Source organism: Dipodomys merriami, unplaced genomic scaffold (assembly GCF_024711535.1).
Source record: "Dipodomys merriami isolate MVZ:Mamm:240054 unplaced genomic scaffold, mDipMer1.0.p SCAF_7, whole genome shotgun sequence".
Lineage (NCBI taxonomy): Eukaryota > Metazoa > Chordata > Mammalia > Rodentia > Heteromyidae > Dipodomys > Dipodomys merriami.
In genome coordinates, this window is record NW_027206290.1 from 57411014 (window position 1) to 57436335 (window position 25322).

At 37.4% G+C, this 25322-nt stretch overlaps 1 protein-coding gene across 3 annotated transcripts in view; it reads right to left on the reverse strand.

The window, feature by feature from the left end:
* Positions 1 to 25322, reverse strand: part of Macrod2 (mono-ADP ribosylhydrolase 2) — a 1801573-nt gene that overhangs the window by 119755 nt on the left and 1656496 nt on the right. The window contains exon 12 of one of the 3 annotated variants that reach the window (XM_070006718.1): positions 2953 to 3063. The exons of 1 other annotated variant lie outside the window; for it this stretch is intronic. In XM_070006718.1, the coding sequence (XP_069862819.1) occupies positions 2953 to 3063 (111 nt within the window). The remainder of the gene's footprint in view (positions 1 to 2952; positions 3064 to 25322) is intronic. One more of the 3 variants, XM_070006719.1, reaches the window with a different exon arrangement.

Sequence of the window (25322 nt, forward strand, 5' to 3'; positions counted from 1 at the left end):
TAATCTGCTTCCTCTTCCTAGAATTCTCTTTCACCATCTTATGTTTCAGATCCTATTTTAACTATCACTTCTTCCATAAGTCCTCACCAAATCTAGCCAATAGAAATTGCTGTCTAGGTATTTCTCCTATAGTATCTCATTTCTCTACAAAGTATTTATCAGTATCTGATATTTGTACATTGTTTGGGTCCTCTCATTAAAGCATGACTTTTGAGGAAACATTCTGTCATTACTTACTGCTATATTTCCAGTGTACAAACTGTATTAGGACACAGTAAACCCTCAATACATGTCTGTTATTTACTTCTTGATAAATGTTTTACACATTTGTGAACTGGTGTGACAGTAACAATCACCAAAACTTGTGACTTAACACTATTTTGTGATAGCATTTTTTCTATCCTATGGAAGAAGTCTGAACAGTTGTAATTAAAATTGGCACTGAAAATTATGTTGAGTGAAAAGAAGATATTTTAATGTTAGAAAGATAACAGCAGGTCAGAAGGACTTTAACAACCAGAACCATATCATCAATTTCTCAACAGTCTGAATTGGTTGGAAATAGAATAAACAGAGTGAACATAGTGATATGTAGTGAAATTGGCCAAGATCATAAATGAATCCCACTGCTGTACTTAATGCTAACCAATTGGTTCAGGTGGAAAAGCAAGAAGAGCTACTCAAGAATGCAGTAAGAACTCTTCTTCACATTAAGAGATGTCCATAGTGGAATAGTAATGGGACAAGATACAAGATGTGAAGAAGAAGAAGAATTATAGTTCATTAATTCTCTCACTTCTCTCTTCTCTCTTTCTCTCTCTCTCTACTGTCTTCACACCTCCTCCTCTTCCTCCTCCTCCTCTTCTCTCTTTCTATCTCTCTTTTTTGCTGGTCCTAGTGCTTGAACTCAGGGTCTGGGCACTGTCCCTGTGCTTTCTTTGCTCAAGGTTAGCACTTTACCACTTGAGCCACAGCTCCACTTTCAATAGTTTTTCAAATGCTTAATTAGAAGTCAAGAGCCTCATGAACTTTCTTACTCAGGCTGGCTTTGAACTGAGATCCTCAGATCTCATCCTCCTGAGTAGCTAGGATTACAGGCACAAGCCACCAGTGTCTGGCTACTACTCTAATTTTTTATAAGCCAGGCAGTCACAAATCTAAAGGAAACTACTGGTGGGCAAATGATTAGGGGGTGGATGAATGAATAGAACAAAGGAAAATGTGTTTTTGTGGGGGGTGTGTTTGTACACGTGGCACACGTGTTTGTGTGACTGAGAGAAGAAGGGATGGGGGCTGAGGAAGGAGAGGGAAGAATGAGAGAGGGTAGATGTGAAGAGGGAAAAGTGAGAGAGGGAGAAAAGAAAGAGGGAGAAAGGGAGGGAGAGAAAGAGAAAGAGAGAAAGAGAAAGAGAGAGCAAACAAAAACGAACAAGGCTAGGAGAAAATCAAGTTGCTCAACACAGCAGTGAGTGGATAAAACCCATGAGATTTCAGCAGTCAGAGAATGGCCTAAGCTGTCAGCAGTTTGTTGACTAATCCTTGTCAGCCCCAAACTGTAAAAACAGTGACAGCTTTTCACCTAAGACTCATCTTCTATAGAGCATAATGATGTGTGGGCTGGGGTGGGGAGGGTTAGGTAAGAAGAGTTTGCTATGTCAGAAATTCATTTCATTGGGAAGACTGTGTTTCAGCAGAGGAAGTCAGAAGTCCCAGGAAGAGGCACAGAAGGTCCATGATGCCTGGCTTCAGTGCTTTCTCTTACTGGTCTTCCTCAATCCCATCATCCAAATTAATAGTCAAAGCTTCTACTAGTTTCCTTGCGAAAGTTCCAAGGTCAACGTAGGAATTTCTCAGTGAAAAACTTATCATCCTACCTGGATTTAATTCCAAAAGTTCAGCATATGGTCTAAGGTGTGCCTGGCTCACATTAAGATAGCGATCACTATTATAAAAATGCCCCTATGTGGGCTCATTAACATGAGAGAGAATCACTTGGATATTGAAAGGAAAAAGGATATTTTTATTTTGGCTGTTATGCTGGTAAAGGAATAACTGTTATTCTTTAATAGAGGATGCCTGAGTACAGAATTGGGGTGGAGAGAGGTAGTAAATCGGTGAGTTCAGGACCGTTTGAGCCTTAAGTGCTATGCTATTTTATTTAAAAATTGTAGGCTCTATAAACATTGAATCGTCATATCTGTCCTTTAGTGAACAGAAGTGATGTCAAGGTTTTAGGTCTCCCTCACTTGGGAAGAAGGAAGCATTCAGGCTTTGTAGCACTATCTCCTATAAACATGTAGAAAAGAACTAGAAGCATGGCTCTTTACATTTTAATGTAGGAGTGTAATACATACTTATATATGTGTGTGTGTATATATAAAATATATATATATATATATATATATATATATATATATATATATATATTCCAGCCATCATGCAGGGAAAGCCTCTTTTTTGTTTTCTTAAAACATTTTATTCCGGGGCTGGGAAGGTAGCTCAGTGGTGGAATGCTTGCCTCACATGCATGAGGCCCTGGGTTCGATTCCTCAGCACCACATAAGCAGAAAAAGCCAGAAGTGGCACTGTGGCTCAAGTGGTAGAGTGCTAGCCTTGACCTGAAGACCTGAGGGACAGTGCCCAGGCTCAGAGTTCAGGCCCCACAACTGACAAAAAACAAAAACAAAAACAAGAAAAAAAACACATTTCACCCAAATTCCAATTTGGCAACTTCTAATTCTTACCTACCCTGCATACAGCATTATCAAACAAACTGTTATTAACCAGGAAGAAAAAAAATGGAATCAGTGAGTGGGACACAAAAGGGAGAATGTACCATTCTAGTTGGGAGCACAGTCAACAAAACTGGAAACCCGAATGAACACTGGAGTTAATCAGGTGAAAAGGCATATGCATTTTCAGACAATAGCATTGAGTAAAGTTATTGTTCACCTCTGTGGATGAGGCTTAGGAGACTCCTCAAAAGAAATCTGAGCCCACCTGCTTCTTGGCTCTGCCCTTCTATTTCTTCCGCACTTTGCTTTTCCTCTGGACCATTCTCATCTTTCAAGAAAACCAGAGGGGGAAAATACATCAAGTCAATTTATGAAATATCTCTTTATGGTTAATATGCAGCACTGAAATTAATTGCAACCAATGTAGCATGACTCCCCATAAAGGAAGGCAGAGAGATGAATCAGAGGCATGAAACAGAAAAATTACCTACATAAATAGGTGCATTTATAATCATCCCTTCGCACATGATTTGCTAGAGGAAATGTTGAACTGCAGTAAACAAAATTCACTCAGCAGTCCTCCTAACATTCCCTCCCCCCTCTCTCCATTTCTCTTTCTCTCTCTGTGCTCAGCATTTCCCAACATGCAATACAGATTTAATTTCCAATCTGCTACTTTCCTTTGACTTGAGTCAAAGAAAGCTTGGTTGACAGAGTTTCTATGCTCTTTATTTTCCTGTCTGATATATATTGCAAAAAAAAATATCTATTTTCACTTAACTTGTACATGACAGTCTAACCTAACTATACTATGAAATATTTTGTCTTGAACCTGTTAGGTTGCTCTACTAGACAACTCTATGAAAAATAGACAGGTAGCTATAGTAGAGTTTGCATACTAGCACTATCTATACTTTTTCTTAAGATTATATAATATGTCAGTGGATTTATGTGCAGAAAAAACCCATCAAACTTTTTAAAGGTAAGTAAAAGCCTGGTTGTGTAACTCAATACTGGCAATAAAGGAAATAAAAATCATAAATTTGTATAAGAACATGGGAAAAGTGTAAAACAAGCAGTTAAATATAGAAAATAGTATACAACGTTTAAATATAGAAAACTTATTCTCAGGAAGCTGAGATCAGAGGATTGACATTCAAAGCCATCCCAATCATTTCCTCATCTTTAAGTAGTTGCGCGAAGGAGTTTCCCTTTAACAAATCAGTTTGTGAATACAATATATCTTGACCAGTGTCACCCCTTTCAACATCCTTTCCCAGCCCTCCTGTACCCAGCCCTTCTCCCACTCATGAGACACATATCCAGTTAACCAGCAACAAGCAGAGTAGAGCTATGACTCAAGTGGTAGAGCACTAGTCTTGAGCAAAAAAAGCTCAGGGACAGCACCTAGGCCCCGAGTTCCAGCCCCAGGACTGGTATATATATATATATATATATATATATATATATATATATATATATATATATATATACATATATATATATATATATACATATATGTATATATATATAGTATTAAAAGCAGAAATGATCAGTCTATGGGATAACAAAGTAGAATTGAGCTCCCTTCTGCTTGAAGTTACAATTGCTGTAACTTGTTTAGACCAGTGGAATGTGGTAAAGATGCTGCTATAGAATTTCCCAGGGTTCCCTGGAGAAATAAACAACAGCTCCTCCTTCCTCTTTTAGGAGAGCCAGCCATAGCTATAAAGAAGTCACAGCTAGCTTCCTCTGGAGAGACAGAAAGAAGGGAATGGGACTAAGTCCTGATATGCCAGACATATAATGGAAGCATCTTCTAAGCCAGCTGCCAGTAGAATGTTGCTGAGGGACAACCTCACCCAACGCCACAGGAACAGAAGAAGAATCTTTTTAATTCCTTATCCACAAGCAGGTCCAGATGGGAGCCCTCATCTTGTTTTGACTTGCCACCTACTGAATCTGAAGGCAGAAGGTAAGAGAATGGAGAATCCTCCCTGGTCAGAGCTTCTAGTAACAACCAAAACCAAAACCTCAGAAACAATGGAGAAGCATTATACAAAGAAGACCTGAGAAACAATCTATCGAAGACCTGAATAATATATTGAATATAGGAAAACGGTCAAAGAATTCATAAAATTGTGCACTGTCCCCATTGGAACAATCTGACATGAGAGATGTGGTATAATTTTCATATGAGAACCTGGGGCGAGGCTGTATGCTATTAAATTCTGTATTGTAACTAGAATATGTGTAAGTAGCACATAGTTATCTGATATTTTCTCTGTTGATATTTTCCATGTTGGTGACAACACTGGCTTTTGCTCTAGGCAGGAGATAATCATCATGGCTGTTCTTGATCCTTTATCAAGGCCAAGCTGCTATGGGATCACAGGCCAAAAACAGCCAACATAACCTTCTTTCCTCCCACCAAATGGGCTAAATCAAGCAGGGAAAATCTGCCAGTTCGTCCTGACAGATTTCATAACACAGATTTCACAGCAATCTACAGGTGACTGGCCACCTTTAAAATTAGTCTGGTTACTCACAGAGTGGGGACAGAGAACTTACTTGTGAGCAAAGGAAAATAAGCAGGAGAAGAGAAAATTAAATCGCAAGAATGCCATGAATTGGTTCCAACTGTTTTAAATGCGTACAAAGTTAAATTCACAATCAGACCCTGAAATCTCATGTTCTAATAATAAAATTGAATTTGATGGCTCATCTAACCTACAGTCCTAAGTGTTCTCCTCTGCCCACATGCATGCTTATCCCATTCACTAGCACAAACATCCAGGGAGCAAGCTCTTGTTCTCTGCTTTGGGTCTCAATTGGACAGTTTCCTGCTTTCAGTATTTCTGCCCTTAGAAAGCAAACTCAAGAAACACTTGGCATGTTTGTCATGGAGTAAATGCATTCTTGAAGCAGGCTGGATTTGCCATTTGAACAACAAGCCTTCACATGAAAAGGTTTGGTATATTGGTTTCATCAATTTCCAAGACAGCATATTTTTAACCCAGCAGGGGGAGCCAGCGTAGAAGTCTTGCTTTCAAAGCGCATAGGTATGGGTGGGCAATTAGATTAGCACGCATTTCACTCTCAGAAGGACAGCTTGGCTGGCTTAAAACTTTCCATTCACTTTAAATGCTTGCAGTTCTTAGCGAAACAGTGGACTTCCACTAGTAGAAAAAGAAAATCACATTACTCAGTTACCCTTAAGTGTTTGATAAGGACAGGCTTTCTTCTTTTTAATCAACCTTGTCTGTCTAGCTGTTTGCAAAGGAAGCATATAAACAATAAAAGCTAAGTAGAGTAGGGCATATAAATGTGATGTTTTAGAAGGTATTTTAACAGGCTTACAATAAATGTAAAACAATACATACAGGGAAGTGCCGGGCTAATATTGTTAGCTTAAAAATGTCACACACAGGCTAGATTGTAAACAGCTATACTCTTAGTTAATATATCTTTGGAATCATGTATTTATTTCAGAGAGTAAATTTCCACAGTATTTTTATTGAGGGTGATAGAACAGTTTATGTTCTCATGCCACAAGCAGCACAATAACTTGCAAGAATTCTACTATTTCCTTCTCATTCTCCAGTATTGATTCTGACTCCCTAATCTTTCAATCTATATTTATCGAGCCTGTGTAATTTGCAAGAATATTTCAAATTTTTTATAGAAATAAGAGACTCTTGCTGCAAGGCAAATTCACATAAGTGGAAGGAATATACTAGTGGTTGGACTGTGATAAGAATTCAGCCCTTGTTTAATTCCATATGGGAGAGGTTTGCAAGGGCAAAATCCCAAAATTATGGCCATGAATTTCTATCACTGTATTTGTCGTTTCTTTTGTGAACTGCCTATGGAGATGGGAAGAGAAAAGAGAAGTAAATCAGATTAAGTACCCAGCTGCTACTGGGAAAGTGATTTGGTGTGCACTTCCTGCTGGTATACTGTGGGGCTTTTTTTACAAGGAACTCAAGATTTCTTGACACAGACAGAGCACAGACAATTCAAACATAGTTGTTTGCAAATAGGATTTTGGTCCCAAATCTTTATTTCCTTATAACCGGATTATTAATTTCAGTGCTCTGCTGTGGTCAGAAAACATACCTTAGTGATGTTGGCCTTGATCATGTGACCTGAATAGGACAAGGAAATGCTGGTGGATGTAATTCAAGCAAAAGTCTTACATGTGCTGCATAAAAGGATTTATTTCTTGTGATTCTGGCATTTGCCACAAGAAGATGCTCCTGTAGCTGCTAGCTAAAGAAGGATGAGAGATACATAGGACAGATTGGAACTCAAACCAGAGTCAGGTAATATACAGCTCTGAAACAGAATCACTTCATTTAGCTTACATCAGGTGAGTCACTGATGACTTGTGGACACCCGAGAATGAAAATAAATAAATGATATGAAACTGAATTTGGGGATGATTTGTTACACAGTATTATTGTTGCATGGAAGTAGTAATAGCTAACCAATACAGATGACACATCTATTTTTCTCAGGTTAAAATAGCTCCAAGTTAACTTTCAATGTTCCACTCTTGTATGTAAGGCATTTTTATTTTAATTTTGTATTCCTTCATCTATATTTTTATTTCACACATTTTAAAATCCTCCAGAAACACACATTTGAAAAACAAATTAGTTTACATAAGAGAGAAATGCTCCTAAAGAGTATGCCCTGCCATAGATACAATAATTATGTTTTATTTATAGAGTTATTGATTCTTACTCCCTAATCTTTTTAACTATATTTATTGAGCATGTGTAGTTTGCAAGAATATTTCAAATTTTTTTATAGAAGTAAGAGACTCTTGCTGCAAGGAAAATTCATATAAGTGGAAGGAATATACTAGTGGAAGGAATATACAGCTGGCCTTTATTGAATACTGAATTTAGTCTGCTCAGTTCCTAAATGCTTTGAGTATAATATTGAATTTAATTTACATAACAGCTTATGAGATAGGCATTATTATCCACATTCATGAGTTAGAAAACTGAAATCCTGAGATGTTATGTAATTTGCCTCAGATTCCACAGGTAACCAGAGCAGAGAGCTCTGGTACCATACCAATTGGTTACTGCCTTCTTGGAAATATATTTGTTGTCTGAGGTAGATGGTTAGATTCTGGAATAGGAAAAAATGTGGAAAATGATACTTAATAAGAGCTGAAGAACTAAGCTGTAATCTGCAACTTTATTGAATTAACATATAAAACAAAGAAGACAGAATCAAGCTCTTTTGCCAGGTAGTTGTGAGTCTTAAATCTTAATTTTTGCTTTTAACACTGAAGATATTTCTATGTGTATGATACCTTATTATGCAATTAATATTTACATAATATTACTATTTAACATAAATCAATGTTTACATTATAATATATCCTTACATAGTTACATAACTTTTTTATTTTTTATTGTGAAAATACTGTACAGAGGGGTTACAATTACATGGGCAAGATAATGAGTACATTTCTATCAAGCATTGTAGCCTCCTCCTTTGTTTCCCCTTCCCATCCCTTCCCATCCTCTCCCCACGCCGCCACCCAATCCTCCTTGCCCCCACACCCACCAAAGTTGTAAAGTTCATTTTCGACATAACAATTTGTACTTCTCATTGTTGCAACAGGTCCACCTGTATCCTTATTAAACGACTTGTTTTTCCCCTTCCCCTCCACAAAGTATACCAACATCAAATACAGTGAAAGCAGGGGTTATACTGTGGGGGAGGGACATACAAAGCAACAAAGAAATAATCTTATAAATGCGTTAGAAACAATCGCATGAAAGAAAAAAAACATTTGAATACATATCTTAGGGTTCATTTTCCTAACATCACCTTATCTGACCTTTTCTGCTTGACTCAGACATATACTAGATATTGCAAATAAGGGAAACCATGGGACCTATGTTTCTTTGCGCCTGGCTTACTTCACTTCATATAATTTTTTCCAAGTCTTTTCATTTCCTAACAAATGGGGCAATGTCATTTTTTTTCTGATGGAGGCATAGAATTCCATTGTGTGTAAATACCACATTTTCTTGATCCATTCATCTACTGAGGGGCATCTGGGTTGGTTCCATATCTTAGCTATGTTAAATAATGCTGCAATAAACATAGTCGTGCTGGTAGCTTTAGTCTGGTCTTGTGATCATTTGGTTAAATGCCCAAAAGTGGGATTGCTGGGTCATAGGGGAGCTCTATGTGAAGTCTTTTGAGGAACCACCATACTGCTTTCCAAAGTGCTATTATCCTTACATAGTTACATAACTTTTTAAAATCTGGAATGCTCTTAAGCAACAGCAAATTGGAAGGTTGTAAATATAACCATTCTATCAACTGAATATTTGTGTGTATATTATTGGCAAATAAGGACATTTTTGTCCCACAACCATGATACAACCATCAAGATTCAAGAGATGAACATAGATGGTGTTCCTAATACCTAAGCCACAGATCAACTCAAGTTTCCAAGGAGATCTTCTAAATAAACCTAGGGGCACATAGCATATCATTGTTAATTTTAGTTTTTGGTTTTCTTCCATCTGAAATGACATGCCTTCTGACTTGGCCCAAGTTTGATGCTGGGTGTTTGGTCTATCTTCCTTCTTTATATTTTTTTAATAGATATACTTTTTACTGTATAGATACTGTACAGAGGGGTTACAGTTACATGAGTAAGGAAATGAGGACATTTTCTATGGAGCAATGTTACCCCCTCCTTTGTTTTCCCCCTACCATCCCTACTCTACCTACCTCTCCAACTCCTCTATCCCACCCACCCCCCCCCAAAGTTGTAAAGTTCATTTACAACATAGTGTCTTGTACATCTCATTGTTACAATGGGTCAACCTGTATTTTTATTTCAGCTTTTTATTTCCCTTCCCCTCCCCAAATTAGAAAAATGTATATACAAGATGCAGGGCACCAAAATCAAATACACTGAAAACAGGGGTTATACCATGGAGGAAGAACATACAGAAAAACAAAAAAATCACATAGTACATTATAAGTACATTAAAAACAACAGCAAGAAAGATAAAATCTCTTGAGTCCCTATCTTGGGGTTCATTTTGATTAGCATCATCTTATATGGCCATATGTACATAGCTATTGAGTTTTTCTGCTTGTCCTAGACATACACTAGTTATTGCAAATAAGGGAAACTATAGGACCTATGTTTCTTTGGGCCTGGCTTCACTTAATATAATTTTTCCAAGTTTTTCCCTTTCCTAACAAATGGGGCAGTGCAATTCTTTCTGTTGGAGCCATAGAATTCACACATGCACACACACACACACACACACACACACACACACACACACACACACACACACACACACATTGATCCATTCATCTACTGAGTGGAATCTGGGATGGTTCAATATCTTAGCTATGGTGAATAATGCTGTGATAAACATAATTGTGCTGGTAGCTTTGGTATGGCCTTGTTCGTGATTGTTTGGGTAAATGCTCTGAAGTGGGATTGCTGGGTCATAGGGGAAGCTCTATGCGGAGTCTTTTGAGGAACCTCCATACTACTTTCCAAAGTGGTTGAACAAGTTTACACTCCCACCAACAATGCAGTAGGGTTCCCTTCTGGCTACATCCCCTCCAGCACCTGTTGTAATTAGAGTTCTTGATTATAGCCATTCTAACTGGGGTGAGGTGGAATCTCATGGTTGTTTTAATTTGCATTTCTTTTATGGCTAAAGAAGTGGAGCATTTCTTCATATGTCTATCAGCCATCCTTCTTTCCTCTTCAGAGAAGTTTCTCTTTAAGTCTTTAGCCCTCGTGTTGATGGGGTGGTTGTTTCTTTGAGTATTTGTTGTTGGGGGATTTAATTTTTTTGAGTTCTAAGTATATTTTAGATATGAGACCCTTGTCCATTGTATGGCTAGTGAAGATCCTTTCCCAGTCTGTGGACTTTCTATTGATTTTGCTAGCTATGTTCTTTGCCATGCAGAAGCTCTGCAGTTTCATGCAATCCGATCTGTCCATCCTTTCTTTGATTTGTTGTGTTTCTCGGTCTTTAGTAAGAAAATTTTGGACTGTACCAAGGTCCCTTAGACTTTCTCTTATTCTTCCTGTAATATTTTCAGGTGTCTGCTTTGACTTCAAGGTTTTTGATCCATTTTGAGTTGATTCTGTTACAGGGTGATATACAAGGATATAGCTTTAGTTTTCTACAAGTATTTAACCAATTTTACCAGCACCTTTTACTGAAAAGGCTGTCTTTCTTCCATTCTATATTTTTAGCTCCCTTATCAAAGAATAAGTGGCAATGGGTCTATGGGTTCATTTGTGGGTCTTCAGTTCTATTCCAGTGGTCTTCAGGTCTGTTCTTGTGCCAGAACCAAGCTGTTTTGATTACTATGGTTTTGTAGTAGAGTTTGACATTTGGTATTGATATTCCTCTAGCACGTTCTTTCTGCTAAGGAGTGTTTTTGCTATTTGGGATCTTTTATTGTCCCATATGAATTTTTGGATTGCTTCTTCTATTTCATTGAAGAATGAGGTGAGATATTGATAGGTATTTCATTGAATTTGTAGATGGCCTTTGGCAGTATTGCCATTTTTGTGAAGTTAATCATCCCATACAGGAGCATGGGAGGTTTTTCCACTTCCTTAGTTCTGCTTTACTTTCCTTTTTTAGGTTTTTAAAGTTTTTGTCATAGAGGTCCTTCACATCTTCAGTTAACTCCTAGGTTTTTTGTTTTGTTTTGTTTTATTTTGTTTTGTTTTGTTTTTTGTGGGGCTATTACGAAAGCAGTTGTTTTCCTGATTTCAGCTGCACTCTTCTCATTATTGGCATATAGGAAAGCCATGGATTTTTGAGGGTTAATTTTATGCCCTACTACTTTGCCAAAGTTTTGAATCATCTTGAGTAACTTGGGAATGGAGTCCATGGAGCGCTTTAAATACAAGCTCATATCATCTGCAAAGATGGAGAGTTTTACTTCATCTTTCTTTATTTGGATCCCCTTTATGTTTGTATCTTTTCTTATTGCTGTAGCTAGGCATTCTAATACCAAATTGAAGAGAAGTGGAGAGAGTGGACATCTTTTTCTCATTCTTGAGTTTAGAGGAAATGGCTTTAGCTTTTCGCCATTAAGTATAATGCTGGCTCTAGGTTTGTCATACACAGCCTTTATTATATTGAGGAATGTTCCATGGATTCCTAGTTTTTCCAGAGCCTTCATCAAAAAGGGGTGTTGGATCTTGTCAAATACTTTTCTGCATGTATTGAGATAATCATGTGGTTCTTATTTTTGCTCTTGTTGATGTGATGAATTATATTTTTGATTTGTGTATATTGAACCAGCTTTGCATCCCTGAAATTAATCCTGTTTGATTGTGGTACATGATTTTTTGTTGAGTTGTTGAAGTCAATTGGCCGAAATTTTGTTGAGACATTTTGCATTGATGTTCATCAAAGAAATGGGTCAATAGTTCTCTTTCTTTGATGAGTCTGGTTTTGGGATGAGGGTTATGATGGCTTAATAGAAGCCATAGAAGTTTGGTAGTAAACTTTCACTTTCAATTTCATTGAAGAGTTGGAGTAATGTTGGTGTAATTCTGCTTTGAAGGCCTTGTTGAATTCTGCTGTAAATCCATCTTGTCCTGGGCTTTTCTGGTGGGAGGTCTCTTATTGCTGTTTCTATTTCGATGCTTGATACGGGTCTGTTAAGTTGATTTAAATCATCTTGGTTCAGTATAGGTATGTCAATATTTGCTAGAAATTCATCCATTTCTTCCAGATTCTCAAACTTATTAGCATAAAGGTTTGAGAAACATTCCCTTATAATATTCTGAATCATGGTTGTTTCTGTGGTGATGTTTCCATTCTCATCTCTGAGTTTGTTTATTTGGGTGTGTTCTCTACTTTTTCTGATAAGATTTGTTAAGAATCTGTTAATTTTATTAATTTTTTCAAAGAACCAACTCTTTGTTTTGTTGATTCTTTCTCTGGATTTTTTGGACTTTAATTCATTTAATTCTGATTTAAATTCCTGTTTCTGTCTACTGGATTGGGGTTTAGCTTGCTGCTCAAGGAGCCTCAGGTGCCTCATTAAATTGTTGGTTTCAGATCTCTCCAATTTGTTGGTGTAGGAACTCAGAGCTATAAAGTTGCTTCTGAGTACTATCTTCTTGTGTCCCAGAGGAGCTGGTAATTTGTGTGTTCATTTTTGTTAAATATAATGAACACTTCAATTTCCTTTCTAATCTCTTCCATTACCCACGGGTGGTTCAACAGTGTGGTGTTCGGCCTCCATGTGTTACAGGACTTTCTTTAGTGGCTTTTGGTGTTGAATTCTAATTTTATTCCTTGTGGTCTGAGACAAAATGCATAATCTCAATGTTTCTGAAATTGGACAAATTTTCTTTGTCTATTTGTGGTCTATTTTTGTCTAGTGTGATCTATTTTGGAGAATGTTCCATGTGCTGCTGAGAAGAACAGGTATTTTGATGCTATTGGGTGAAATATTCGGTAGATATATATTAAGTCTAGTTAATCTATGCAGTTGTTTGCATCTTAAGTTTCTTGGCTGAGTTTCTGTTGCGTTGATCTATCTAGTGCAGGTAGTGGTGTGTTAGTCCCCACAATGTCTTTGGATCTATGTGAGATTTGAGAGAAAGTAGTGTTTCGTGGATAAATTTGGGTGCTCCATTGTTTGGTGAATAGATATTTAGAATTGTAATATCCTCCTGAAGGAGAGATCCCTTAATTAGTATGTAATGACTTTCTTTTCTTCCTAATTTTAATTTGAAGTCTATTTTATCTGATATAAGGATTGGTACTCTTGTCTGTTTATTGATGTCATTTCTTTGGCACATTTTATTCCAGCTTTTCACTTTCAGAATGTTTGTTTTTGTGAGCAAGGTGTGTCTCTTGAAGATAGTAGATAAGGAAGATCTTGCTTTTTTTATCCAACTAGACAATCTATGTTGCTTAATTGGAGAGTTAAGTCCATGAATATTGAGAATTAGGACTGAGAGGTATTTGGTACTTCCTGTCATGTTATCCACCTTCTTGTGGGCTGTGCCACCTAGATCCTCCCTATGATTCTTGGATTCCCTATTTCAGGGATGTTTCTTGTCCGTTATGTGCTCTTGTTGGTTTTCTACATGTAGGACATCTTTAAGTATCTTTTGTAGGGCTGGTTTGATGGATATTTTGTTTCAATTTTTCTTTGCTGTGGAAGTTTTTTTTTTTTTTGTCCTCCCATTATGAAGGAGAGTTTAGCTGGGTATAGTATTTTTGGTTGACAGTTGTTTGTTTTTAGGGCATGGCATACATCATTCCAGGCTCGTCTTGCTTTCATTGTCTTTGCTGAGAAATCTGAAGTTATTCTGATTGGTTTCCCTTTATAGGTGATTGATCTTTTCTTCCTGACAGCTTTAAAGATCCTTTCCTTGGTCTCAATAGATCCTGTATAGATTACAATTTGACAGTGGGATGTTCTGTTCTGGTCTGGTCTATTTGGGGTTCTAAAGGCTTCTTGCATATGAATGGGCCTATCTTTTTGTGTGTTTGAGAAGCTCTCTGCTAGGATCCTGTTAAATAAATTTCCTATACATTTAGCTCTGCTTCTAGGCCCTCCTCTACACCCATTAGCCTTAAATCAGGCCTTCTGATGGTATCTTTTAAATGTTGAGTTGATCTATCATATTTTTTGGATTTGTCTTGAATACTCATCTGTTATTTCTCTATAATGTCTAGGCTGTCTTCAATCCCAGAGATTCAATCTTCTGCATGGTCTAACCTACTGTTAAAACTTTCTACTTTGTTTCTTATTTCCTTTCCTTCTAATTGGTCAGATTTGATGGCTTCAAATTCTTTGTGGGAGCTTTGTTTTAAATCTTGTATGGAGTACTTTACCTCTTTAATTTGGTTTTCAGTGTTCACTCTCAGATTCCTTAGTTGATTGGTTATAGTTTCATTGTACTCCCTTTCATTCTGTTGGTATTCATTCAGCATTCCCTTTGTGGCCTACATCGGGTCCTCCAGGTTTCTGTTTTTGGATTCCATGCATGCATCTATTAATCTTTGTTTATTCTCATGCCATTCTCTCAATTCCTCTATTAATCTTTGATTAGCCTCCTCACACTCACAAAATTCCTGTATTAATTTTGGTTAGCCTCATCACGCTCACACATTTCCCTATCATGCTCACAGAAAGTCTTTTGCAGACTTTCAATATTTTCATTCAGCCTGTTTACCAGTAGTGTTTGTAGATCATTTTGGGAACTCTCGTCTGGATTATTCATTATCTGCTCTGTTGCTTGATTATCATGGGTGGGAGTTGAGATATCTGGACTTGCCATTTGTCTTGTGTTTCTTTGACTTGTTCTGTCTATTTGGATATGATAGCCAAACAAATTCTGTGGTAGAACACTATTTTAAGGCAAGCATCAACCAGAGCCCTGTAGTTGCACAGACTGTTTGACAAAGTCAAAATGAGTACAGATACAATCTAGTTCATCAGATACAATCTAGTTCAACAACAAACAAGTATGGATTACTGGACTAAAAAAATCGAAGAAGGAGTCAGCAGACCAGAAATGAATAGGTTTAGGGAGAATTGTGAGGCAAAAATAAGATTAGAGAAATATGGGGAGGGAAAGGGAGAGAGGTAATAAAACCAAGACCTAAATTCAGAGAGAGGAAAATGATCAAAGGAAAGGAGGTGAGACCTACAGAAAAAGGAACAAGGAAAAATAAAAAAATTAAAAACGAAAGCCCCACAACTGGCCAAAAAAAAAGAAAAAAAAGAAAAAAAATGAAACACTTATAATTTATATAAGTATAAAGAAGTAATACTACAATTAAAGGTATTAAGGCTGAGTTTGTGAATTGAGTATTTGATATCTAAATTGATATTGAGTATTGACATCTAAATGAAGTATTCACACAATGAAGGATAAGGTCTAATCAAAGACTGGTCTATATCTGGGGATGAACAGAACAGCAGATAAGTAAAGCAAAAAAATAAAAATGACCAAAAGGCAAAAGTGTACAAGAAGAATTTAAAAAACTAAAATAAAAATGAAAAGAATAGAAAACATTTTTTTAATTTAAAAAATTAGGTATAAAAAAGAGTTGTTCAATTTTGTTTTTTTTTTGTGTGTGTGTGGGGAATCTTGTGTCTCTCCTGTGTCCGTAACCAGTCTCTTGGTGGAATCACTGGTTTGCTCGTCATGTTTGGTTTCTTGTGGCTTGATTGGTTTCTTAAATCAGTTTGTTTGAGCAGACAGAATGACGTTCTGCCTTACCAGGGACTTTATGACTCTCCTCCCAGGCTATTTCGGGGAAAGCGACCTGCTTTGAGTATCACAAAAGGAGATGGCTGTTTCCTCTAGCTTGGAGTTGATGTAATGGGCTAGGTTATAGGTAGGGTTGAGGCCTGTCAGCAATCAGTTGCTTTTCCCTGAGGGGCTAGCTCCTGAGACACTCACAGAGCCCAGCCTGGAGCCATTCACAGGATTTATGTTTACTGAGCTTCCAACTGTTTTCTTTTACCCTCCTGGAGTTGGGTCTGCTGCCTGTGCTGCAGTGTGGTGGCACAGCCTCTGGCTCTGTTTATACACAGTGAAGAAAGTCACTCTTCTGTGGGCAGAAATTCCTCTGCCTGAGGACAACTTTCCCCTGGGTGGAGCTGAACCAAGCCAGTCAGGTTCCTTTGACCTGTTGAATGGATCCTGTTGTCTTCTTCAAAGGCCTGAGTTATGTGCTAGCTGCTCTGGCCTGGTCTTTGTCAGTATCAAAGATGGAATTCTTCTCATGGAGGAGTAAGGATGTGTTGTGGGGGGTACTTACTCCTTTCTCTTGGTTTCCAGGCTGTCCACAGTCTGTGAATGTCTGTGGTCAGCAGGATGAAGATTTCTGCTCCTTGTCAGTTCTTGCTGGCAGTGTGTAGAATCCACTTACACACTGCTTCTGGTGCCTTTGTCCCAAGCTCTCTCTGCTGATATGGTGGCCAAGACAGCAGCCGCTGGTGCCACATCCATAGACACTGGTGAGGACAGGAATCTGTCTCCTTAACCAAGATGCCTGAAATTTTCTTCTCTGGCCAAACTCTCGGTACTATGATGATGGACTTGGTTTGACTCTCTAGCCTTGGACTATTCATTGGAACACTAAAACTGGTTTTTATGCGAGAGCTTGTTTATTTCCCAGCTTCTCCTCTGTCATCTTCCCCACAATATCCTCTTCCTTCTTTATGAGCACCTACTATCTTTACCTTTGCTTCAAGGTGGAAGGAAGGAATCAAGGAAGGAAGGAAGGATGGAATGAAGGAAGGAAAGAAGGAAAGAGGGAAGGAAGTAGGGGAAAAGAGAAGAAAAAAGGGAGGGAAAAAAGAAAGAGCGAAAGAATGGAAAGAGGGAAGAATCTTTGTTTTGTTCTAAAAGTGTCATTCACTGATCTATTTTAATGGATTACACTTAGCAACATTTCTAAGAGTTATGTTAATGCTGCCTCATTATATTCATGAAAAACCCACGTCATTTAGTGCAGGATAAAAAAGTGTCACATATAAACAGCTACCACATAAATAATAGATGCTGCTGGCTAAGACTTCTTTCATGCCAGACACTTACATACTCATATAACTAGCACATGTTACCATGAACCCCCTTAAGAGTTTGATATGAGGTATATAGTAAGTATTGGTGATGTAATGAAATATGTTCATGTCTTATGTGGACATGCCTGGCTAGTTCATGAATTGAAATAAAAAATCTTCTATGTCAGTCAAGATGTTCAAATACTTATGAAATTTGATGTCTATAAATCTCATAGAATTTTTTAAGTGAGATGGTCCAGATCTAAGAGCCTAGGCCTTCTATGCAATATACCTAATACTATAGATATGGGCAAAAAGGAGTCCTTTCTGCAGATCACTGCTGTTTTTTTTTTTTTTTGTTTTTTGTTTTAATAAAATTTGTTAAAAATACAGTTCTTCAGAGTAATGACTTAGAATCTTCTGGGGGAAAAGGTGGGGCACCCATACAAGTTTTGAGAGATAGTGTTATGCTGTCCTACCAGCTGAAGCAAGTATTAACAGTCCTTTATAGAGCAAGATTAAGGGTTGGTCTTCATTCAGTATAGAGCCCAAGAGACAATGACCTCAGCCCTTGCAGGATTAGCATGTCTCACACAGCCAAGTTTATTCAAGTGGAAGGAAGGCAGGGAAAATAGTGAAACCTGTTATTTTCAAGCATATGGGTCTGTCATGAGAAACCCAAGTGTGACATGTGCTTGAGGATAGGAAGCTCGTGGCTCTCACATGCAGCTGTAATGATAAATATAGTGCCAAATACTCACTAAGGAGCTCATCAAATATCTGTGGATAGGCTGAAGTTTGGGGCATTTAAACACTGAAGTTTTGACCCTGGCATACCTGTGGTACAAACTATAAAAATAGGACAAGCTAATGCACTGGATACCTATTTTCAATATCACACATATTCCCTTAATAGATAACATATGGGTTAGCATATGGTATGTTAATACAAATAGTTTTACTCTGATACAGTTAGTTTTAATCCAAGGATTTCCAAGTACTTTGCAAACAGTATTCTTTAGCATAGGCTTTCCTGGGGGAAGTTCTGACACTTTGTAGAGATACAAAGCATGTTACACATGACCAATAACCATTAAGAAATGGTAATAGTAAGAAATATATTAATATGGTATTTAAAAAAAAGAAGCCAGAAAAAAGGGAATGAAACAACTTTTTCAAATTCTTCCAATTCCTTCATATGTAAGTGAGTTTAGAAGTCAAATTGTGTTGATGCATACAGCTAATTCTTCTGGCTGGCCTATGTTAGTGAATTGACCATAGATTACAGCCACTCAAGGTATGCACACAACCTAGTATCAACCCTATAGCTGGGAAAATTATGGCCAAAGCTAGGTTAGCATAATACTATTACAACGGCATTTCCTTACTCCTCCCAAAGAACAATAGCATTTTCCATTAACTTTGAGCCCTAAGGTTAAATTTCCTGCTAGAAACTATAATTCTCTATATTGTCACTAATGTTCCTAAATCAAGATAACCAGTGTGCCTACACATTTGTTTAAAACAGGCACACATTGTGCTCTGTTGCAGATGTTAAATACAGAGCTGGCAAGAGGAAATAGTCTTTTGCTTTTTTTTTCTTTTGCTGAAGAATGGAAAGTATATAAAGATGTTCTTTAAATAGAAGAATGATCCCATGAATAAATTTAAAAGCTGTTAGATGTATTTGTCATCAATTAATGTCTGTTGTGTACCTACAAAGTTTAAGATGCAGGAGAGGGAACAAATTTGGTTCTTTGAAAGACAAAAGCCTCTCCTTTTGGGAGTTAACAAAAGATAGAGAAGGAATGGTTTTAAGAGATGTCTGCCAGCAAACATAAGATGAAATTAAAGCTGGAGATGATTTTTCAGAAAATTTATAAAGTTAACCTCATATATGCAGATATGAAAATGTGAGATTCTTAGCTGAGTGAAACATGGAATATCTGAGTAAGTGCTCTACAACCCTCCTCTTGTCATTGTCCAATAGGGTCTTTGGGAAGATGTACAGGGCAAGTATCCATATGGAGAAACTCTCAAAGCAAAATTTCTTTTCATTCTGTACAACCTAATTTGTTTCTTCTCTGGGGAACAAATATATATATATATATGTATATATATATACATACTAGGCACAAAAATTTATATGTATTTATATCTAGTGGGAACAATTTAGTGTATATATACTAAATTATATATATTGTATATATATTTTCATAATATATATAATATTATATGTGTGTGTGTGTGAGAGAGAGAGAGAGAGAGAAAGAGAGAGAGAGAGAGAGTGTGTATGTGTGTGTGTGTGTGTGTGTGTGTGTGTGTGTGTGTGTGTGTGTGTGTGTGTGTGTGTGTGGCAGACCCATGTTATCCAGGGAAGAAAAAACCCTTTATTTTTAGGGTTTTGTTACTTCCTTTTAAAAAGATATTTGCTCCTTCTGGGTTGAGACTTGCTATTTTAGACACTGAACATAAAAACATTAATAATTGGGAATTTGAAGTTTAGGATGAAAACCATTGGAGTGTGTTTCTGTGATGTAATATGAATTTTTTTATGACAATGCAATCTTCTAGTAACATCTTGTAGTCTCAACATCCCCTACAAGTTGACTGTGAAATGCATAAAAAATAGTGTTCTCTGTATGGAATTATCACTATGTAAACATTTTAGAATTATAATGACTTTATTTAACTATTTTTAAAAAATTGAATGCCTATTTGGCATTTTACTATAATAAAATTCAGTATTCCTTCTATTTTACATAAAAGTACAATACTTAATGGTATCTACATGGAATTATTTCTTAGGACCTCTCCCCAACACTTTGGATACTTAAATTCATGAATACTCAAATTTCTGTATGTAAATGGCATAGCATTTATGCAAATCTATACACATCCTCCTGTGTACTTTTACGCCTTCTAGATGACTTACTTATAATACCTAATCCAATATAAAGACTATGTAAATAGTTGTTATATGTACTGTTTAGGGAATAATGACAAGGGAAAAAGCTTGTACATGTTCAGTGTAGGCAATTTCTTTCCCCTGAATATCCTTGGTTATTTGAATCTGCTGATAAAACAAAACAAACAAACCAACAAACCAGGGGCTATGGAGTTCACCTGTGATTTTCAGGTAGAAAAATTCACACACCTTCAGACAGAGAAAATACTTAATGTGAGTGTTTGTGTAATTGTACTCACAGGAAGATATCTCCTCTACAGTCTCATGCTGCTCTTTTAGAGGAGACCCTTAGAAGTTACTGTGTTTAGAGCAGTGGCTCTCAAATGTCACCATGGGTCAGAAGCCCTGGACAGGCTTGTTATAGTACAGATTGCTGAGTTCTGGGCCAGCAGAGATGGGTGAGGCCTGAACCTTTGAGTTTCTAATAAATTCCCAGGCGAGGTTTCTGTTTTGGCTGCAGGTCTGGGTACTGCATTCTGAGAACCGCTGGGAGAGGATCTAGAGTATTAACTGGTAAGAATAGAAACCATGCTATCATTTATTTTCATTCATTAAACATGGCTTTGAATGTTCCACTGGAGTTATTAGTGCATTCATTACTATATTGCTTGTCTGCCAATTTCTGAATGTTTTGTGACCATACATGGAGTAAGCCTTTGTGACTCTTAGGAAGGGGAAGTTGAGTTTTCATAAAATCAATGTTTTAAAGTGTACCTTTTGGAAAACAAATCACTGAAGATCCTAACTTTATGTCCTTATTTTACAATGTGATGAATATCTTTGAACAAAACTTTGCAGAGGCTTCCTGTGTGCTAGGCTCGATATTGAGTGCAGTAAACACTAGATGAGAACCCATCTTCTCAGAGCCTGCTGGTGGAGACAACTGAGTACCTCCACCTTCCAAGCACTAGGATTACACGTTATATACCATCTTTTGCTTTTCAAGAATTTAAAATTTTGTGTGTTATTTGTGACTACATTATATTTCCACCAGACAGAATTATTCTAGAGATAGTGAAGAAGATGTTGTGGTACTGATAGGCCAATGTGATTAATGAGTATTACATTCTACCCTCTCTATTATTCCTTGGCACCTATTTCCCTTTTGTGGACAGTAACTTCTGCTGGGTGACCACAGCAGAAGTGATCTGAGGCCTCTTTCTCATCTCTGCAGCATGTTTGTTCAGCCAGTACTGAAGTGTGGAGGAGTAGAAGCAACCCTCAACCAATGATGAGTAGGAGTAGTACATTAATAGCCTTTACCCAGCATTCATGCCTCTTAAGGCTGACAATTCTAATGCAGATCTATTCTTTCTCCCTAAGTCCACCTGAAGGGCAAAGTTCCAACTGCCTATAAGACAATCTCCTTCAAGGACCTGTTTTTGCTTCTTTCACTTGCCTGTCTCATTCACTACTACGATACTAGTGTCTCCAACGGCCACTTTCCAAATCAACAACTTCCCCTTGATTCCTTATCTTAGGGGGTGCTTTAGGAGGAATCTAATCTAAGCACATTTAACCTAAAAAAAAACAAAATGACACAAACATATTATCCCCAATCATGCCAAATGCTAATGAAGGGAAATGCAGGTTGCTGATTTGGCTCCTAACAAGATCATCAGAGAGGGGTTCCCTATGGAAGTGGCATTTAAGCTGACATGTTACTTTGGAAGTGAAATTAATCAGTAGGAATTCATGAGGTTAAAAAGAGCAAGAGGGATGAGTGTTCCAGGTTGAGCCCTTCAATAGGAAAGATCTTTGCATCATTGGAAGACTTGGGAAAGGCTAGTGTAACAGGAATGCAAACAGTGAGTGCCACCGGAGGGGCCTACATGGGAACTATTCAGAGAAATGAAGAAGGATGAATTGAGGGGAGGGGGAATGTTCTAGGAGGGAGGAAACAAGACCCAGAAATGACTAGAGTATGGATAAGTAGTAATGTTAATTTAGTGTGGCTAGAGCACTGATTACAGAGGAAGTGAAGACAGGGATGAAACAGGAAAACAAAAACAAGTGACCATATTAGAAAGGGATTCATGCTTTTTTGCAGAAGGGTGGGAGAAAGCCACCGAAGCGTTCTCTTATGTGGTTGCTTAGCGAGTAGGCATTCAGCAATTAGGACAGGAAGGGTTCTTATAAGAAAGCCACTTGTGATTTATTCAAATACTCCAGAGGAGAGATGACAGGGGTCTGAGGTTCAAAGGTGGAAGGTGCAAGAACAGGATACATCTAGGAGGCGTTCAATCAAATAAATGACTTTGGTGAATAGTTGGATGAAGGCTGAAGGATAAGAGCTGGTGTCAACTTCTAATGAATTTTCCACAACTAACATCTATAGTGGTCTCAAAAGTATAATGATAGAATAATATTATCCTGAGTAGAACAAATAATATTATCCTGAGTAGTAGAATAATACTAAGAATTCAGTTTTATAGGCAAAGATACTGGTTTAGTTTTAGTCACTCTCTAAAGTTTCCATAGCTAGAAGGGAGTGAAAACAAGAGAGTTGAGTTTGGCTATTTGCCTGTCACATACAAGCTGTTCATCACTAGGCTGTAAATTCCACTCCAGCTAGATGGCTGGGAAAACTGGAGGTTGGGAAGCCTAGGAAGAAAGGGTGATATGCGGGCTTACAAGGATCACGAGAAATGCAATAGAGATGTTTTAGCAGAGAGGAAGTGAAGCAAAATAGATGGAGGGCAAAAAATAGCTCAGTAAAATTGCCTCTAAAATAGTATCTTGAAAATTATATAAAATGTTTTAAAAGTACACGTGATGGGTGCTTCTGTATGGGTATGCTACGGTAGATAGTTCTTATTGGAATTTATTTTCCTTTTCCTTTTGTGGTTTTTGTCTGGGTTGCACATTTTGACTGATGGCCTCAGACAGTTGCTTCCAATATCTGTTCTCTTTCTGTCAAAAATAGGAATCTATCCTATTGTAAGGCCTCAGGGCCAGCCTTAGCAGAAAGACAACTGTACACATTGTGTGATATCCAAACTTGAGGAGATTCCTCCTCCTCTGACATGTCTCCAATATCCTCATGATTTCTTTGCTACCAGGCGATGCTTTGAGAACCAGCTATCATTTTCAACTTAGTTGTCTTTAGTAGTTCATCTGCCACCTTTCCCAAGACTACTGATGACACTAATTATCTCCTACCTATGACAATAATTCTATAATTACTATGCTGAGTAGGGAAGGTTAAATTTACCTTGGCCTTAAACTTACCTAAAATGTTCCAGCAGAAACATTCCAAAAGGAGTCGTATTGAGGTATTATTTATTCACTTTGGACAAATAAAATCCTCAATATTTTGTTTTGGGTGTTCATTCTGTATCATTTTTGTCTGTGCCACAGAAATACCTGCTTAAATACCTGCTGCTTGAGAGGATACCACATTTTTTGTTCTTATTGTTGATTGTGGAACTTGAACTCAGAGCTTGGGCCCTGTCCCAGGTTCTGTCCCAGGCATTGGAACACTGGAGTGACAGTTCCCCTTCTGGTTTTCTGGTAGTTAATAGGAAAAAGAGTCTCAAGGACTTTCCTGCCCAGGTGGGCTTTGAACCATGATTTTCAGATTTCAGCCTCCAGAGTAGCTAAGTTTATAGGCATGGAACACTGGTGCTAGGCACTTTATTTTTTATCTGGTGCCAGGGATTGAATTCAGGGTCTCTGCATGCTAGATGATTATTCTACCTCCCAACCACACTATGCATAGCAATTAGTTAGAAGAGTAGAGAACTAGGAAAAATTAGTCAATAGATTTAAGAAAACAGATTCAAGGAAAAACAAAAGTGCTGAGAATGACTGGTGATGCTATTTTAGACATCACTGTAAATATGAGAAGCCACATCAAAAGACAAATAGGAACATCTGTTTCTCTCTCCTGGTAGCAGAGCAGGCTCCTGGCAATTGTGCATTGCCAGTGTAGATAATTCTATACATATGAAACAAGGGATGAATGCCCAGCTAAAGAGTATCCTGGCATGTTCTTTGTTCTCTTTGCCAAATCAGTCAATTTTCAGAAGTCTGCACTTATCTAATGCACTTTATTTTTGGGGGGGGGGATAATTGGAATGGAATCTCAGTTGTCTCCTTTCCACAGAAATTGGTTTTGTTAAAAATATGTTGTACCGGCTTGTGGTCAATAAAAATGGAAATCTCTGCAAATAGTGGTATTCACTCAAAAAGGCCATCATTCTTTTTGGACTTGTTTCCTCTCATGGATTCTGGGAACTGTCCCTTAAAGAGATGGAAACCTTTAAGGAGGCAATGGATACCACAGGGAACTACAGAAAGAAACAGTTCGATGGCAGGGGCATGATAGAGCACTGCCAATAAGATAGACCACAGGAGAACAATCCTATAGCCACAATTTGAGAAGGGTTTGTAAGACTTTTTATCTTCTTGGCAGTTTGTTTAGGAGAATGAATTACTCTATCTCTCTCAGATCCCATTATTAATGTCAGATGATCTTGGACTTAGTGGAACCAATTTCTCCATTTTATGGACCTGTCTAGAAAATGTGTTGCATCTAGGGGTATTAAATAGTCTTAGTCTTGAATGAGTAAGACTTCCTGATGAAGACTTCCAAATAACAGTATCATGATGGGTGCTACTTTGTGAGTGGGAATGTCAATGAAAACCAAGAGAAGGATGAGAAAAAGTTTTGCCATCACATAACTACTATTAAAATATGTACATATGTTTTTAAATTGTTCAAAGGAATGGGCAAGTGGGTAATTTTTCTTAATAAGTAGCTCATAAATTTATTATGTGAATTATTTACAAGAACAAATGATTACAGGAGAAAACATTATGTCTTAAAAATGAAAGATGGCCATTCCATGTCTGCCAAATTAAAGATAATCAAGTTACAATGCTCGTCGGTTTAAATTATCGCTAGTAGTGAGTCTTATATAGCAAACTTCAAGAGGGTAAAAGAAGGACAGTTATTATGATCAGGAAACATGGATGTATACCTGGTTCACTGGACCTTTAATTTATTAATTATTAATTTTAATTTA